The following is a 14,304-nucleotide window of genomic DNA, read 5'->3' on the forward strand; positions in this document are numbered from 1 at the left end:
TGGGTCTTAAAAAAAACAATTTTACTAATTTAAAAAATATTATATAATCCAGAATTATAAAATATACTTCGAACATTAAAGCTTAAAAATAGCTTGTATGCTAAATGTAGCTATGCTAGCAAACGCACACAAAACATAAGGACTTTTAGGGTTTTTTTGTGTCTTGTAACTATATGTGTTGGAGTTAGCGAGACATTTAAATCAGTGACATGTTTACATAAGTTTATCATTAATAATTTAATAAGAAGCGTACTTTTGTGTTTTGATTTTAACGATCATTTAGGAACGAATGTACACCGGAACCATGTGTGGAGGGGAAACAAGGCGGACCTTAAAAGTGTTGCACGCCGAGATGTAAACAACAGAAGAAAACGGTTAATTCTAAATTATTTGCGGTTGCCTCGCGCCTTTATAGTATTATAACAGTTGTTTTTAAAGTAATTCCGTAATGGTTAGTTTTAAGGACATTTGAGTCGCTGAATCGGGTTTTCTCCGTTCAAAAATGGTAAGTTTAACCGCTTTAATTTTGATATTTTGGCAACAACAAAAAACACAAATATAGTCTAAAATTTTTGTTTGAACCGTTTTCTTAGTGCCAGAATGAATCAAATATTATTTGACCGAAAGGATGAAGCGACACGTTTTTCCAAACACCAAATATAATCATCTTAGTTACATTTTTAAAGGCCGACTCTTATTTTGTTAGTATAAACCACTTGCCATTCACAGATTTTTAGGTTTTTCCAACTCAAACTGCATTTAGTCACGACTTCACTTGGACTGTTATTGATTGCGGTATAGTTGACAAGGAATATTTGTGCAGGATTTCTATTTTATTAAATATAAATTTTGCCAATTTAAAAAGCACAAAAGCAGGATTTAAAATACAAAAAATTGTACAAAATTAATAAACATTTTACTAGTTTATTATTTACTGTAAATTAAAATGTTTGCTTTTAAAGTTTTCTAATTTTTACTGTAAACTTTAGATTAAACTATTCCTGAAATATAGAGATTTCTCACCTAAGCTGAGAAACGTTCAATAACATTGATGCAACACTGTTTAGTTAATAATGTAAAAGAATTATGAAGTTGACTTGTAGGTGTTTAAAATCTTTGGGCATATTTTGGCTTCTTCAAAAAATGTTTGTAGATGATACCACAAAATCACAAAGATATATCAATTTTTTATAGAAATAATAAAATGCACTGATTAAAAAAAACATGTCAGAAGAAAATAATTGTGTCTCATAATCATAAAGATTTTTGCATACAGTACATATTTACTTTGCATTAAATATAGTGATTATTATCTAAAAACAATAATAAATTGGTTGAAAAGGAGTGGGATGAAGTAAACGTATATAATCCCACTCCTACAAAACTGTAAAAATAAAGTTTGACACAGTGTGAAGTTCAAATCAATCATTTTGATGCTTCACACTTGGTTTTAATTTTTCCTGCGAACACTTCCTCATTTCTCCAGAGTACTGCTCACAGATACGCCATGAAAATCCCTTTTTATTAGAAGATTGCTTTGCTAATCTCCAAGAAAACTGTTTCTCGTTTCAATTCTAACAATTTCTTCCCATCATTTCCTTGCAGATTTACCAGATTCCCTGGATTTACACGCCGGTGCGGTCCGTCCTCGCAGTCTGGCACCAGCTGACCAAAACTGAGGTGTGAAAGCTCACATGCATTCCCACAGTTTGACGTGCAGATTAAATAAACTCCTTTGTGTTGCTATAAAGATCTTCTTCATTCTGCATAGATGCCGGAGCTTTCTAAAGGCTCTGTGATGATGAGGGACCGCCGCAGAGTGGAGGAAACCATCCGGGCCATGAGGCGAGCCGGCGCAGGCCGCCTGCAGGTGAGAGTACAGAGATGATGATCAGTGTCGAGAAGTCAAAATCTCATATTTCACATTGTGAATTATTTGTAAATAGTTCTAAGTTGCACAAACTGTTTTTTATCCACTGATTATATTTTCAAATTCTTTCCAGGTCATCTCAGACTTTGACATGACGCTGAGCAGATTTGCTCACAACGGAAGGAGAGTTCCCACCACACACAGTGAGCACAATTCATCCCGTCCTCTTTTTTTTTTTTAACCTGCACATTTGGGGTTTTGTTTCTGACCCGTATCAAAATGTTTGAGTTTTTCAAGTTTTTCTGCATCTTGAAAAAATTGGGGTAAGATGGCGGTCAATTAAAAACATATTCAGAAAGAAAAAGTTGTATTTATAAATACAAAGTTGTGCACAAATGTATACTTTCATGATTACCACTTTTTGATAGCTATCTTACCCCATATAAACTATTTTTCTTGACATTTTTTCTCTTGTAGACATTCTGGACAACCGGTTGTTGATAGACGAAGAGTGTACTATAAAGGTAAACATGAAGAAACAAACTGAATGTGGGATTTTTGTCACTTTGTGGCTACATTTGTTTGATTTTTGTTGTTTTTTTTAAAGCAAATATGGTGATTGTTTTGTTTTTGAATGTAAATATTGGTTTATTTCAAGCTATTGAAACAAAAAATAAAACATATATTCCAATGTAGCCACATAAACTCTAGATAAATTTTCATTAACTGATTAGAAAATTAGAAAATAAACTAGAAAAGTTGCATCACCTGCGATATATTGTTAGTGAATGCTTTTTGCTGATAGTCGCTAAAGATGCTGAAGCTTTTTGCTAAAAAATGCAATAGTGATGCAGTTTACTTTAATTGCTAAATGAATTTGCAGAAAATGCAAAAGCTATTTGCAAAACATTAAATTGGCTAAAGACTGAAAATTTTGTACTATGAAAGATTGCTGAAGTTGACCAAAATTTCTAAAAAATGTGTAGTAAAATTGCTTAAAAATTCCTAATACATGTCAATATTGCAAAAATATTTAGTGTGTTACTTAAATATGAACTAACCTCCAAATTAGCAAAAAAAAAACCCTCAGTAGACTACAAATTAGCCATAAAAAAGCAAGCACATTGCTTAAATAGCCTAAAATAGCCTAAAATTACTCAGTAGACTAAATGAGTCAAAGACATTAGCTTGTTGCTAAAATAGAAACTAAACTCTAAGTTAGCCTAAAAAACCCAGTAGAAAACAAATAATCAAAAAAGGTTAGCATGTTGCTAAATATTAGCTAAACTTCAAATTAGCATAAAAACGTCAGTAGATGTCAAATTAGCCCAAAAAAGCTAGCTTATTGCATAAATACTAGCTAAAATCCAAAATAGCCTAAAATTCCTCACTAAACTAAATTACTCAAAAACATTACTGTTGCTAAAATAGAAGCTAAACACTAAATTAGCTTAAAAACCTAGTAGATAACAAGTTAGCCAAAAAACGTTAGCATGTTGATAAATATTAGCTAAACTTCAAATTAGCATAAAAACGTCAGTAGATGTCAAATTAGCCAAAAGAAGCTAGCTCATTGCCTAAATACTAGCTAAAATTGAAAATAGCATAAAATTCCTCACTAAACTAAATTACTCAAAAATATGCTAAAATAGAAGCTAAACACTAAGTTAGCTTAAAAACCCAGTAGATAACAAATTAGCCAAAAACGTTAGCATGTTGATAAATATTAGCTAGCATAATGCTAATGTAACAGCTCAATACCATTTTAAAAATATATATATATATAAAAGATGAAAACGTAGCCTATGAATATATTTAAAGGTTTGTTGCTAATCTACTTAAAAACACAAAATATGGAGAATTCCTCATTCATTACCTATGGGGAATATTTTGCTCAATATTTCAAAAACTATAAAGTTTATGAATACCAAAAATACAAGCAGTAATGTCCTGAACAAGCTGAACGTTTTGTTGAAAGAGTGACTGACTTGCTGAAAAACATAAGGAAAAAAATGAATAAAAAGTTAAAAAGAAACATACATATTTGTATTTTGATAAATACATGAATGTTTTTGCTGGTGTGTTGCAGATGAAGGAGCTGTTGAACACGTATTATCCAATAGAAATTGATGCGAGCCGAAGTGCAAAAGAGAAGCTGCCTCATATGGTGGAATGGTGGGAAACAACAAACACGATTTTAGAGTTTTAAAACACTAAAGTTTTAGATCTTTGCACATAAATGCACGTCTCTGCCTCCTCCAGGTGGACTAAAGTCCATGAGCTGCTGATCGAGCAGAGGATCAGGAAGGACATGCTGGCCCGGGCGGTGAAGGAGTCCAGAACCATGCTCAGGTGCTCTCACGTCAACAGTAGTTTTTTATTGTTGTGATTGTACAAACGAGGACGCATCAAACTGCTTTAGTGGAGCCTGTTTTGGCTCCAGCTCGTCTCCTGGAACATCAGAAGGTGAGGGTGTCGGGTCCGGCTCGACCGGTTGAGCAGCACCGTCCACATTCCTCCTATTTAGAGACAATAAGGCGGTGTGATGGTACAAACAAGGAGTATTTTTCCTCGTAGAAACACCCTGTAACTAAATATTTTTTACTTTAGGGACACAAAATTACACAAATATTGAATATATGGTGCAATACATGATGTAAAAACACTTAAATAAAGGAACAAGGCTCCAAATATTCATGAAAATCCATAAATCAGATTTTTTTAATCATAGAAATCTAAATAGTACTGTTTGTGTCTTAAGGGACGGCTACAAAGCGTTTTTCGACGGACTCTACGAGAGCCGCGTCCCTCTGCTGATCTTCTCGGCCGGCGTGGGCGACGTGCTGGAGGAGGTGATCCGCCAGAACCACGTCTTCCACGCCAACGTCCACGTCATCTCCAACTACATGGACTTCGACCACACCGTGAGTTTTACAGCTACAATTACGGCTGAATTCTACAGTGGAGTTTTATGGCCACAATAAAAGAAAAAAAAACTTAACATTATAAGGAAAAAGTCTTAATTTTTCAAAAATAAAGTTGGTGGTGCTTTTTTTCTTAGTAAAAAGCCTTTTGCATCACACCTTTATGACTAATCTTGTAATAAATTATCAATTTATATTTTAATGGATTCTTACTTGATTCTCAAAAATTGTTGTTTTTTATTCTCATGATTTTAAGACTTAATTCTTGTAAATATTTCACCTTTTGGCTCATTTTTAAAGACTTTTTTCTTATAATTTTTTTTCACTTTTTTATGAAAATATAAAATTAAATTCTCCTATTTTTCCTAATTTTTCTCTTCTCATAATTTCATAGTTTATTCTTGTAAAATCTTCCCTTTAATCCCTTAAAATGTTTTGATTTTTTAACTTTTTTCTTAAAATTTTAGTTTTATCTCTATAAATTCATTTTATTCTGATAGTTTTAAGACTTTGTTCTAATATATTACTGATTTTTGTTATAATTTAATTCTATGAAATTTTTCACTGTTTTTATAATTTTATTACTTTATTATTGTATTTTTTATTTTAAAAAATCTGAATAATTTTACAACTTTTTCCCATAAATTGTTGACGTTTTCTCATAACTTTATGAATATTCATATATTTTTGGGACTTTTCGCCTCTTAATTTCACAACTTTATCCCTATAGAATTTTGACATTTTTCTCATAACGTTAAACTTTATTCTTGTAAATGTTTTTTGGTTGTTTTCCTCATAATTTTACAACAGACGCCTATAGTTGTATCACTTTTTTTCACAATTTTACGATTTTTTTCACTTTTTTCGCTTATTATTAATCTCTTACCAGAATCTTAAAAAAATTCTGACTCTTTCTTAATTTTTCATGATTTATTCTTGTAAAATTTTTCCTTTTTCTTCTGATACTTTTTTGGTTATTTTTTTAATTTTTTTCTTTTAACAACTTAATCCCCTTAAATATTTTACATTTTTTCTCATCATTTCATGACTTTATCAGTAGTAAATTGTTGACTTTTGTTCTCAGTTTTACAAGTTTATTCTCAAACATTTTTACTCTTTTCATTTTATTACTTTATTCTTGTAATTTTTTCACTTTTTTCATAATTTTGCAACATTTTTCCTTATTTTAAGAATTTATTGACTTGAAATTGTTGACTTTTTCTCATAAATTTAGTACAATTCTTAATTTTTTTTCTTATAAAAATAAACTTTTTTTCTCAAATTTTTAAAATTTATTTAAGTAGTTTTTTTTACTTTCTTTCTCAAAAAAAATCTTATTCCTGATCATAAATTTGTTATTTTATTCCTTTTTTTATTGGGACAGAAAAGAGACAAATGAGGCAAATCTGTACAAGAACCACTAAAAAACAGACAAATATCATCTTTATAGAAAAACCTTTTTATTGTTCATTCAGTGTGTCACAAAAAAATCTGTTGTTTTTCATCTTTGTGGTCTAAAAGAAGAACCGGTGGTCCGATTTACAGCAATAGTGACAGCTATAAATGAAATAAGATTTCTGCTGCTTCAGAGTATTTTTAAATCTACAGCTGGAACTGAACTAAAGGAAGAACCTTCAACATTTTTTTTATGGAAGTTTTTTTTTTTTTTTTTTTTACTTCAAAGTGTCAGATAATTTGATGAAATTCTAAGAAAAACATTTAAAAACATAATTTGAGAGAGAGACTCAAACACGATAGAACTGCTGTAAGAAGCTAAAATGTTCAATTTATTGCTACAAATGTTGATTTTCTTCCCAATAAATTGTGCAGCTATAATTTGTTTGTTTGAAAATACTTTCTTATGTTATAAACTCCTTTAATTCATAGGAACTTGTCTTTTAAGGGGTTTCTTCCTCATTTTTGTCTTTAAATATCTGATCATGTTTGTTTCTCTTTAAGGAATTCAACCAAAGCGAGTTCCAGAAATCTTTTTTTAAATAAAAGTTCTGATGTAATTTGTGTTTTTAACGCTTAAATAGATCAAAATGATCAGAATATTTAAATATTTCTAATGATCCGTTTGTCGTTCAGGGCGTCCTGAGAGCCTTCAAAGGTCAGCTGATCCACACCTTCAACAAACGAGAGGGCGCCGTGACCCAGGCGGCCGCCCTCTCTCAGCTGCAGGGCCGGCCCAACGTGCTGCTGCTGGGAGACTCTCTGGGAGACCTGACCATGGCCGACGGCGTGTCGGACCCTCGCCACGTCCTGACCGTCGGCTTCCTCAACGACCAGGTCGGAGAGTCGGACTCGCGGAGCGTCCGAGGGTTACGGCTCTGTCCTGAAGTCTGCTCGGTGTTTCAGGTGGAGGAGAGGAAGGAGTCGTACGTGAACGCCTTCGACGTCGTGCTGGTGAGGGACGAAACCATGGACGTTCCCAACGCCATCCTCAGGAACGTCATCTCATCGGGAGACAGGAAGTGACGGCGTTTATGGAGAATCTCACCGTTTACCTCAAAGCGAACCTCGCTTCACTCTGACGGCAGCAGACTTTTAAATGCAGCTCTGTGTTTCACTTTTTACTTTTATTTTAAAGAAAACGTGAAACTTCGGCTCATTTAACCGCCAGTATTTAAGCTTTTAATGTTTTTTAGGACAAGAAATCAGAGAAATGTCGAAGAAAACTCCAACATTTATGATGTTTAACCCCTTAATGCCATGAAAAAAGATTTTAACTTGAAGTAAATGCTACATTTAGGTCATTTTAGAGCTAATTTTTGAGACAACTGGCATTAAGGGGTTAAAGACAGATAACTAGACGTATTTTTACCTTTTTAGTCAAATGTTTACCTATAATTTAGATGTTCAGAATTATGTCTTAAAATGCTGCTAATATTATTTTGCAGCAGACTTTTATTTTGAAAGACAAATCTACAATACGGTTTAAAAAAAATGTAAATGTTGATTCGTAAAGTGTTTTTTTTCCCTCTTCCTGCACAAAAGAAGAAACTATTTTACCAGAATTGCACCAAAAAATATATTATTTTGCTTCAAATGCAAAAGAAAACACAATTCTTGTCCAACTTTACAACCTAATTTAAAAAAAATAGTAAAAGTTTCTACAGACTCACAGAAAGATCTGTAAACTTTTTACAGGTTTCTACATAAAATGTCTGCATGTTTTTCCTCTCACAAATGCAGAAACCGTCTTTTTAACAAACATTTTAATGAATGTGACGTTCAGGGTCAAATGAAGGTGCTTGTTTACCAAATGTACATCTTTTAAACTCCTTTTTTTCTTTTATGGATTCACAAGATGTGGACCGCAGGACAATAAAGTGGATGGAGGAGAGTGTCTGGTTTTTCTGTTGAAGGTTTGATCCCTGAGAGAGAGCTAAAGCGGCCGGACGCTCGTCACAGCTCCTCGTGCTTCGCCTCCTCCCGCTCCTTGTCCTCGTCGACCTTGAGTTTGAGTTCGCTGGCCGTGATCACGCCGTCCTTGTTGCGGTCCTGGTTTTGGAACATGTCGGCCACCACCTGCTCCATGGTCAGTCCAGGCTTGATGCGGCCTTTGCCCTCGTCCACCTGCAGCTTGATGAACTCTGCAAACTGAAAGGAAATCATCTAAATTAAAGTCACTTAAAAAATAAATTTTATATTGTATGGAGGGATGCTCACAGACGGAAAACAAGAGGAACAATCCACAAGTTTGAAATGAAAGTGTAACTGCAAATATATACCTGATGTCACCACCAGGTGGAGCCAAAGTAACAGTAAATATTAGGATATAAACTAATTTTTAAATAGAATTTTATATTTTATTTATTTTTTGAAATTTTTCTTTTTTTATGTTTTAAACCTTTTTTTGAATGTTTCTTCCACATAATTTATTCTTTTAAAAATTTCCCCTCATAATTTTGTGGGTTTTTTGGTACATTTTTGACTTTTTCCTAAAACTTTAGGACTTAATCCTTGTAATCCTTGTAATTTTATTATTGTATCTTGAAAAAAAAGTAATGACTTGAATAGTCATTCAAGTAAATTGTTAGCTTTTTTTTCTAGTTAATTTCTGGAAATGTTTGACTCTTTTTTTTGAACGAATGAATGAATGAACGAACAATTGGTCAAAAACTGAAAACAAGAAAATAAGCCAGCAAGTTTGAAATGTCCATTTAACTGTAAATATTTACCTCATGTCACCACTAGATGGACCCAAAGTAAAAGTAAATACAAATAATCAGAAATGAACTCACTTTTTAATGAAATTTTTCATTTTTTTTATTTATTTATAAAACAATGTCTACATTTTTTTTTACAATTTTTATTTTTAATTCTTTGTTTTTGTTTTTTAAATAAATGGATGGATGGATGTTCACGTACTACAATCAAGAAGATCGACCAACAGTTTGAATTTTTCCATTTAACTGCAAATGTTTCCCTGATATCACCACCAGGTGGAGCCAAAGTAACATTACAATACAAACCGAAATAAACTGACATTTTTTTACTTATTACCTTTTTTAATATTTTATTATTTAATGTGTTTTTTGTTGATACTTTGTTTATTTTATACTAATTTATTTTATTTATTGATGGGTGGACGGATGGATTCTCTCAGAAGATCATTTAACAAGTTTGAAATTTTCATTTAAGTGGCAATGCTTAACTGTAAACATTAAAGTTTTTTATTGTTTTTGCACGTTTTATTATCATATTTATATATATTTTTTAAGACAGACGTTTTCTCACTCTGAAAACAAGATCAATCTGCAAGTTCTAAAAGTCAATTTAACTGCAAATGTTTACCCAATGTCACCACCAGGTGGAGCCAAAGTTACAGTAAATACAAACTTCTGCAGAGAATTAAAAAAATGGTTTTGCTGAAGAGATAACAGATTAAAGATCAACAAACTAGTATTCCAGTTAATTTTTTTGCTTAAAAATAGTTTTTGCTGCGCTTCCTTTTGCCAGATTTCTTTAAAAAAATGTAAAAATTGTATTTTAACTTTTTTAATAACTACTTTTTTGCAGACAGCATTAGAAACAGTAAATCTTTACTGGACAAACATTTCATGTGTGAGATTAAAGACTCCAAACACACACCTCCTCCTGTGGCACCTCCCCATTCTTGTTCATGTCCAGGGCGCTAAAGAGGTCTTCAGGTGGGCCGTGCAGCCACACGAACAGGTAACCGGGGGGCACTCCCTTCTCGAGGCTCACTAGCTCCACATCAAACACCAGCACGGCACTGCTCGGGACGCCGGAGGCTAGCGGACAAGAGGACAGCTTTTAAAGCACAGTCCTTCTCTGAAGGGCGATCATCTTTCTGTTCTCCAGACTGCAGAACCCTCACCTCCCCTCTCTCCGTGTCCGAGGTGAGGCGGCACTGTGATCAGCCTCCTCTCGCCCACGCACATGCCCCGCAAACCCTCGTCCAGTCCGTCGATCACCTTGTCCGCTCCGAGAACTGCATCCTGAAGGTTCTCAAAGTCGTGTCTGAGGATTGAAGTCGATGCCACTTACTATCAATTCACAGCGTAATACGCAAAGCTGCTGCAGGGAAACTGACTCACGAGGAAAAGAGCAGCGTGCCGTCCATCAGGCTGCAGTTGTAGTGATAGTGGACCAGGTCATTCTCTGCAGAGGTCTCGTTGCAGACCTCAGGTTTGTGGAGGGTCTGGATCTCCACCTTATCACTGGGGTTGTGGAAGTCGATGACGTCGACATCGAAGACGAGAACAGCAGACGGGGGGATCACATCACCTGAAAAGACAAATTCAAAAATAAACCTCAGAAATCCTCTGATGCTACGTTCACACCGCCTTCAGGCAGCAACGTACTATGAAAATCTATGTAAAGGTAAAACGGGGCTATGGAGTTCAAAACTCTTGTGATCACGCGTAGCTTTTCACATTTTTAGAACCATTTTCAGGCTCTACCTACAAAACGCCTTTAAATGCACATTGCCAGAAAAACCAGTTAAACTTTGACCAATCAGAGACTTGGATTGGGTACTGATGTATGAAGGGTGTCCTCTTTAATTCACAGAAATATCAATTGTTTAGAAGCTGATCAGGGAGGAGAAATTAAGGTTCATGTCCGGCCAGAAATATACAACACAGATTCTTTCATATATCAGAATAGAGCTGGGAAAGAAAGCTTCGACTTTTCTCAGCAAACCTCTTCCAACTGTGGGTGGTGGACATGCACTAATTAGAAGGAGGAGAGGAAGAAGATTACAAAAAAAGAATACCAAGATGAAGACCAAGACTGAGCGGATCAAGTCAAAGAAAAAAAACCCTAATAAGACCAAGACCAAGATGACTAAGAAGACCAAGACCAAGAAGACAAAGACGAGGCAGACAAAAACCAAGAAGACCAAGACAAAGAAGACAAAGACCAAGACTAAGAAGATCAAGACCACGAAGACCACAACCAAGACGACAAAGACCAAGAAGACAAAGACAAAGACCAAGACATCCAAAAAGACAAAGACCAAGAAGACAAAGAAAACAAAGCAGATCAAGACCAAGAAGACAAAGATGAAGAAGTCCAAGAAGACAAAGACCAAGGCAGAGCCCAAGACAAAGACCAAGACCAAGACAACAAAGATGATGACAAAGACGACGAAGAAGACCAAGATGAAGAAGATGAAAACCAAGACGATGAAGATAACTCTTTCTGCAGAGTAACCACATCATGGGCTAAACGTGTGTTTAAGAACATGTGTTTAGTGCGTTCTTGAATATGTGTCACATGCCCGGTACATACATAGCCTGAAGGATGCAAAGGATCTTCTTGGAGCTCTAACTCACCAGCTCCTTGGTCTCCGTAACCCAGGTGTGGAGGGATGATGACTCTCCTCTTCTCCCCAACACAGACTCCCTGCAGGCCCTGGTCCATACCCGGGATCACATACCCCATCCCGATGTAGGTGTTGTAGGTGCTGTTCCTCTGGTAGCTGGGAAAAACGAAAATTTTAGGACGATTTACCTGTTAGGTCCATGAGACTCCAGAGAAACAGCAGCACACCTGGTGTCAAAGGTCAGTCCATTCAGGAAAGTCCCGTTGTAGTGGTACCGGATGTAGTCTCCGACCACGGACCGGCGAGAGCACGACTCTGGCACCACCTGGTTCTCCACCGTGATGTTATCCTTCGGGTTGTGAATGTCCACTAACAGAACGTCAAACACCAGAGTCGCCTGGGGGGGGATTTCCTTTCCTGGCAGGAAAGATTCAGATTTAATTTTCCTTTTCTGGGTTTTCTGGTCCTATTTGGAAACTGTTTCTCACCTGATCCCTTCTCTCCGTAAGCTTTGAACGGCGGGACGACGATGTGCCGGATCTCCCCCACGCACATGCCCAGCAGGCCCTCGTCCATGCCCTTTATGAGCCAGCCCTCGCCGACCAGAGAGTTCTGCGTCTGCTTCTTGACGTAGCTGTGAGTACAAAGTCAAAAATGCCAAAGACAGCCGAGACACACAACGTCAATCACACAATCCAAACGCGTGTTTTTAGACACACAAAGCCGAAACATTCAGGCAAAAAGGCAGAATTCACCTGGAATCAAAGACGGTGCCGTCCAGCAGCGTGCCGTTAAAGTGGTACCGCACAAAATCTGTGCGCATCACCGATCGCTTGCAGTCTCTAGGAGTGACGACCGTCGTGGTGACAACCAGATCGGCTTTGTTCCACAAATCCAACAGGTGGATGTCAAACACCAGCGTGGCGTCGGGAGGAACCACATCACCTGAAAGAATAGATAGACTAAAAATAACCCAGAAGGAATCCAAGAAATTCCAGTAATCTCCTTTAGAAACAATATTGCAGATTCCTCACAAGAACGTTCTTTGCCGTATGCCACCCCACAAAGTTTAAACACTAAATCCAATGAGCGTTTCTTGGTCATCGCAACACTGGATCACAACACAAATAGCGCAGACAGCCGGCGTCCGCATGACTGTGCACGAGTCGGGGGAGGGGCGGAGTCTTAAAGGAGCAGGCCACTGTTAGAGACCGCCGTCTAAAGTAACGACCCTGAGGATATTTTAGATAATTGGACACAATTGGAAGATGGTATTGCGGATTTAAAACGAAGTGTTTTGCCGCTCGCCAATAGACTGGGGGCGGGGCTGGCAGTGCAGACTCTTCCTGAAAGGGGCGGTTTTCACTTTGTGACATCAGCTTGTGAGAACACACTCGTTTTCATGGGTTGGGAGGGGCTGGTGCTCGGAGCGCAAAAAAACACTTTGGGGTTGTTTATGGTGAGGAATGAACATTATAATACACTTACAAATCTCAAAACATTGATTAACAAAAAAATATTTATTTTGTAAAATAAAGATTTGTGTCAAATCTACATATTTTATCTGCAAACTGAATGTTTAATTTTACAAAATCAAACATTTATTTTGAAAACTAAACATTTAGCTTGTAAACTACATATATAATCATATAATTAACTTTAAATTAAATATTTAGCCTGTTAACTAAATATTTAATTAGTAAACTACATGAATTTAAAGGTAGAAAACAGGCTAAATAATTAAAATATATATAACATATTTTTACGGAGAGTAAAATATTGAAAGTTATTAAGCTTTAAGTTGATTTATTCTGGAATAATATTCTTGCCTGTTTTTGTTCATAGTTATGTTAAAGCCCTCCGAGTAATTCTATCCGGCCTTCCCGATCATTTTATTTTATTGTTATTAATAGCTTGATGTTATCTTGCACTCATTTATAACTTGTATAATTTTAACAAAATATATTTTTCTGGAGAATAAAATATTGAAAGTTATTTCAGGATTAAGTTGATTTATTCAGGAATAATATTCCTGCCTTTTAATCCATTTTGGTGTTTAGCTAATACTTCGGCTACATGCTAGCTTTTTTGGCTAATTTAGGCTTTTTTTTAATTTTAGGCTATTTTGATGTTTAGCTAATATTTCAGCTACATGCTAGCTGTTTTGGATAATTTAGGCTTTTCAGAAAAGTTTTTAGGCTTTTTTGGAGTTAAGCTAATATTTACACGCTAGCAGTTTTGGCTAGTTTAGGCTTTTTTTCAGTTTTTTGGCCTATTTTGAAATGCAGCTATTTTTTCAGCCTCATGCTAGCTGTTCTGGCAAACCGAAGATTTTTTTCCTTTCTTTTTTTAGGCTAATCTGGCCTTTAGCTAATATTTTAGCTGGTATCAGTTTCAGCGTTTTCAGCTATCAGCTTCAAGTTTTTTAACTATCAATTTCAGCTATCAGCAATAGCATCTTCAGCGGCCAAATTCAGTTTACAACATTCACGTTACAGGTAATGCTATATATCTAGTTCATAATTATGTTAAAAAGTTTCAAAATTTTAGTTTTAGTGTCTTCAATAAACAGTTATCATGATTTGTTTAGGATTTTGGCCCCTTGTGTGATTGAGTTTGACACCCCTGGTTTAACTATTATTTTTATTTTTTGTTTTTAATCAGGATTTTAACTGTTTAATTTTTTTTTTCTTTTTAGAGCCGGGCAG

The 14,304-nt window shown here is 35.4% G+C and overlaps 2 protein-coding genes across 2 annotated transcripts in view; one reads left to right on the forward strand and one right to left on the reverse strand.

Annotated features, from left to right (window-relative positions):
- Positions 1-98: 98 nt before the first annotated feature.
- LOC112153940 (7-methylguanosine phosphate-specific 5'-nucleotidase) lies at positions 99-8,143 on the forward strand. Its single transcript, XM_024284415.2, has 10 exons — positions 99-505; positions 1,606-1,680; positions 1,772-1,870; positions 2,004-2,073; positions 2,348-2,394; positions 3,960-4,045; positions 4,133-4,222; positions 4,632-4,794; positions 6,886-7,086; positions 7,156-8,143. Exons 1-10 carry the CDS (start codon positions 503-505, stop codon positions 7,273-7,275), a joined length of 954 nt encoding a protein of 317 aa, XP_024140183.1. The 5' UTR covers positions 99-502; the 3' UTR covers positions 7,276-8,143.
- Positions 7,999-14,304, reverse strand: part of LOC112153930 (disintegrin and metalloproteinase domain-containing protein 11) — a 52,172-nt gene continuing 45,866 nt past the window's right edge. Inside the window, exons 27-34 of the mRNA XM_036216980.1 lie at positions 12,352-12,541; positions 12,085-12,230; positions 11,824-12,013; positions 11,607-11,752; positions 10,365-10,554; positions 10,145-10,287; positions 9,895-10,058; positions 7,999-8,400 (exon numbers count right to left, since the gene is read on the reverse strand). Of these exons, the coding sequence (XP_036072873.1) occupies positions 8,206-8,400; positions 9,895-10,058; positions 10,145-10,287; positions 10,365-10,554; positions 11,607-11,752; positions 11,824-12,013; positions 12,085-12,230; positions 12,352-12,541 (1,364 nt within the window). The 3' untranslated portion in view covers positions 7,999-8,205. The remainder of the gene's footprint in view (positions 8,401-9,894; positions 10,059-10,144; positions 10,288-10,364; positions 10,555-11,606; positions 11,753-11,823; positions 12,014-12,084; positions 12,231-12,351; positions 12,542-14,304) is intronic.

The sequence above is a fragment of the Oryzias melastigma genome, linkage group LG19, assembly GCF_002922805.2.
Source record: "Oryzias melastigma strain HK-1 linkage group LG19, ASM292280v2, whole genome shotgun sequence".
In the NCBI taxonomy this organism is placed as follows: domain Eukaryota; kingdom Metazoa; phylum Chordata; class Actinopteri; order Beloniformes; family Adrianichthyidae; genus Oryzias; species Oryzias melastigma.

Excerpts from the sequence above, each read along its gene's own strand:
- LOC112153940 (XM_024284415.2), top strand. Across the intron at positions 1,681-1,771 it reads ACCAGCTGACCAAAACTGAG|ATGCCGGAGCTTTCTAAAGG; the intron begins GTGTGAAAGCTC and ends CATTCTGCATAG. Across the intron at positions 2,395-3,959 it reads ACGAAGAGTGTACTATAAAG|ATGAAGGAGCTGTTGAACAC; the intron begins GTAAACATGAAG and ends GGTGTGTTGCAG.